The 3,376-nt window shown below is 63.5% G+C and overlaps 1 protein-coding gene across 1 annotated transcript; it reads right to left on the reverse strand.

Annotated features, from left to right (window-relative positions):
- Positions 1-998: 998 nt before the first annotated feature.
- LOC147412684 (acrosin-like) lies at positions 999-3,077 on the reverse strand. Its single transcript, XM_086481154.1, is given in 4 exon segments — positions 999-1,375; positions 1,861-2,060; positions 2,313-2,560; positions 2,899-3,077. Coding segments are annotated over 4 exon segments (975 nt in total). The 3' UTR covers positions 999-1,027.
- Positions 3,078-3,376: the final 299 nt, after the last annotated feature.

The raw sequence follows: 3,376 nt of genomic DNA on the forward strand, positions 1-3,376 counted from the left end.
TGCGAGGAAACTAGCCCAAGTAACCGGGGCGGATCACCCGCTCCATGGCTCCAGCCTGCAGCGGCTGATAGGTACAGACCCAAAAATGATTACCCCCCAGGCGCAGGCCCAGGGCCTGCGGGCCCACGAAGTTCTGACAACTACTCGTGCGGCCAGAGAAGCCATTCGCACGGCCTCTAGAGTTATTGTCAAGCCATCGCCATGGTCCATGATAAAGCAAAATGAGAGTGAGAGTTTTACACAATTTGTGGATCGCCTCCAGGCAGCGGTCGATTCCTCGACCCTGCCTGCGGAAGCGAAAGGCCCGGTTGTTGCAGATCGTTTACGTCAGCAGTGTAATTCGGCAACCAAAGAAATCTTACGATCACTGCCAGTGGGGTCAAGTATCGCAGACATGATTAAGCATGTCGCAAAGGAAGAGCATCTAGCCCCGATTCAGGTGGCCGTTCGTACCGCAATAGCTAATGTGATGGCATGTTTTAAATGTTGAGGACGGGGAGAGCGATAGAGCGGCTTCGGTGGGCACCTGCCACCTAAGCAGGGTCAAACCACCCCAGCCAGGCCCTAAGCATGGGCTTGCGTGCCTTAACGCGTGCCCCCACGGCTGTCTGCGTGGCACGTCGTTGTCTCCTGTCCTCTTGTGAGCCTCGGGGGCCCGTCTTCTCCACCCCATGGGGGCTCCCAGCACCCTCCCCTCTGTCCAGGCACAGTTTCAGCCCTTTGGTGTGACGCTTCCCCTTTGGGCCCGACTTGTCTGCCCGCAGCCTCCTGCCACAGGGGCCTGCCGTGGAAGTCCTTGCCTTGCACAGGAGACTGAACTGGACTGAAGCATGGTCAGCTGTGACAACTGGTGACTTTATTTCAAGAACTAAGTCGAGCGCAGCAAGTGCGTGCCCAGAGAGGAGCATGGGCAGGACAGAGCAGGCCTCTGGCACTGAGGCTGCCTTTGCATCTCAGCAGGCATTGCCCCAGGAGGAAAGGGTGGTGCTACCCTGCAGGCTGCACTGGCTCCTGTTCCTCCTGCTGCTCAAGCCTTGATCCCCCTTAGGACCTGCAGGAGCTCCTGCAGCAGGTTAAAGAATTCCAGCAGCTTCTGCCGTGGAAACTGACAGGGCCTAAACCTGCCCGACTGGGTTGGGATTGGCCTTGGCCTCTGCACGGGGGTTGAGGTGAAGACTGGCTGTGGCGTTGGAGCAGCCGTTCCTGCTGGGCGCAGTCCCATCTGTGCCAGGATCCAATCGTAGAAGTGCTGCGTGGAGGTGTAGACTCCGGGCCGCTTGGCTCTGGCGCAGCCTTTCCCCCAGCTGGTCACCCCCACGAGCCAGAAGTAGTCAGCGTGGTTGTCTTGGCAGACAAGAGGACCACCGCTGTCACCCTGCAGCGGAGCGGAGGAGAGAGAGAGGGTTCCGGTGTTGTTGGGTGGCCCCGGGAGCACTGTGGCGGGCTCCTTCTCTCTCCCGGCACCTGCCAGAGCCGTACCCACTGCCCAGAAAGGCTCTGCTCAGGTGCTGGAGCCTGCAGGGCCTTGTCCAGGAGGGGCTGGTGGGCCTGCAAGGTCGGGCGCTCTCTCCTCTCTGCCCCAGTGGATCGTGGAGGTGGGATCGTGCCAGGACTGGGATCCGGAGCTCTGGGCTGGGGCAAGAGCACTGGGTGGCCTTTCTGGGCAGAGTGCCGGGGCTCTGGGACAAGGCGGGCACTGGGCAAGGGCCTGCAGACGGGGAAGGGAGGCGAGCCCCGACAGCGGTGGGGACCCAGCGGCGGGAGGGCGACTTGCCGGGCGCAGCCCGCGCCGGGGGACGTTTGGGCGCTGGCGACAGGGCTGCCTGTGCTGCTGGGGGCTGGCGTGGAGCACGCTCCTACCTGGCAGGTGTCGATGCCACCCCGCGGATAGCCGGCACACACGTTGTGGGGGTGGATGGCCCCTCTGTACCACTGGCTGCTGTTGCAGAGCTTGACATCGATGAGGCGGACCTGGGCTTCCTGCAGGACAGCGGTCGATCCTCCAGCTGTGAGCACAGAAAGGAGTTATCATGGCAGCAGCCCTTCTGTTCCCAGTTCTCCTCCCCTGTCTGGCTGAAGCCCTTCCCTAGGGCTTGCCTTTCCCCCTGCAGAGGCCTTGTGCCGGGCTTGCCCTTCCATCTCGCCTTGGCTAACGGCTTGGGCCCCTCTCTTCGTGGCCGTACGTCCCCACAGCCCGACTCTGGCTTTTGCCGCCGTTGCTGCCATAAGCCCAGCCCGCCCTCCCCAGCGCGCCGAGCTTGCCCTCGGGACACGAGCACTGTTTGGGAACTCACATCTTGCCATGGTGGCACCCCAACCGCTGACATAGCAGTTCGTCAGCCCTGACACTCTCAGCGAGGTGTCCGGCACGCAGGCGAGCTGTACGTAGTAGCCGCACTGGACAGGCTGGTCCAGTTCCAGCAAGGCGATGTCGTTCCTCTCCGTGCCGTTACGGTAGTGTTCGTGAACCACCAGCCGCTGAATGTTGCGCACTTGGGTCTCAGGGCCTGGCTGAGCCAAGTGGGTGGCCCCGATCACCACGCGCCACATGGTCACATTCCTGGAAGGCAGGTGGAGAGAGGGCTCAGAGGGAGCGGAGCCCCGTGCTGCAGCAGCCCCCCAGTTCCCTGCCTTCTGCTTCCCAAGGCAGGGAGGAAAGCAGCGCTGCGGAGGGTGCCAGTGCCCCAGCACACCTTGGGCACCAGGAACATGGAACTGGAGGCTGCTAGGAAGCGGTGGCACGAGCCCAGCCTTCTGCGGAGCAGTCTCTCAGTTGGGCTCGCCAGTGCCCCGGCACCGGGCGCACTGCAAGGCACCGGGATGGCAGGAGCTCGTGGTGCTGCGGACAGGGCGCCTGCTGGTGCTGTGGGGATAGCCCCCTTCCCTGGTCCTCCTTACCTGGCCCCGACGAAGCAGTGGGCTGCTGTGAGGACCCACTGCGGGCTGATGAGGGACCCTCCGCACACGTGGCCCGTGCCCGTTTTCCAGGGGTTCTGGATGCTGACGATCCAAGGCCAGGCCCCTGGCTGGGCACCCGTACCACCCACGACACGTGACATGCCATAGTGAGCCGCCATGGGCCGGAGCCCGCAGGTCCCGCTGTAAGAAGAAACTCATGAGTGTGCTGCTGGACGGCTGTGCTGCTGTTGAGGCTGAAGGTCAGCCGTCTTCCCTCCCCCCGAGGGGCTGCATGGACGGCAGGGCCAGGGAACCCCGTGGCTGTGCCTCCAGCCCTCTGTCCGCTTCAGCCCCGTAGATGGGTTGTGCCAGCGGCCTGGGTGCTGGAAAGGAGCTGAGGCTCCCACAGGGGGTTCGGGAAGCTGTGGGGTGGCCACGGGGCACAGGCGGGCCCCCTCCAGTGAAGCCCAGGAAGGGC

Source organism: Leptosomus discolor, unplaced genomic scaffold (assembly GCF_034619465.1).
Source record: "Leptosomus discolor isolate bLepDis1 unplaced genomic scaffold, bLepDis1.hap2 HAP2_SCAFFOLD_45, whole genome shotgun sequence".
In the NCBI taxonomy this organism is placed as follows: domain Eukaryota; kingdom Metazoa; phylum Chordata; class Aves; order Leptosomiformes; family Leptosomidae; genus Leptosomus; species Leptosomus discolor.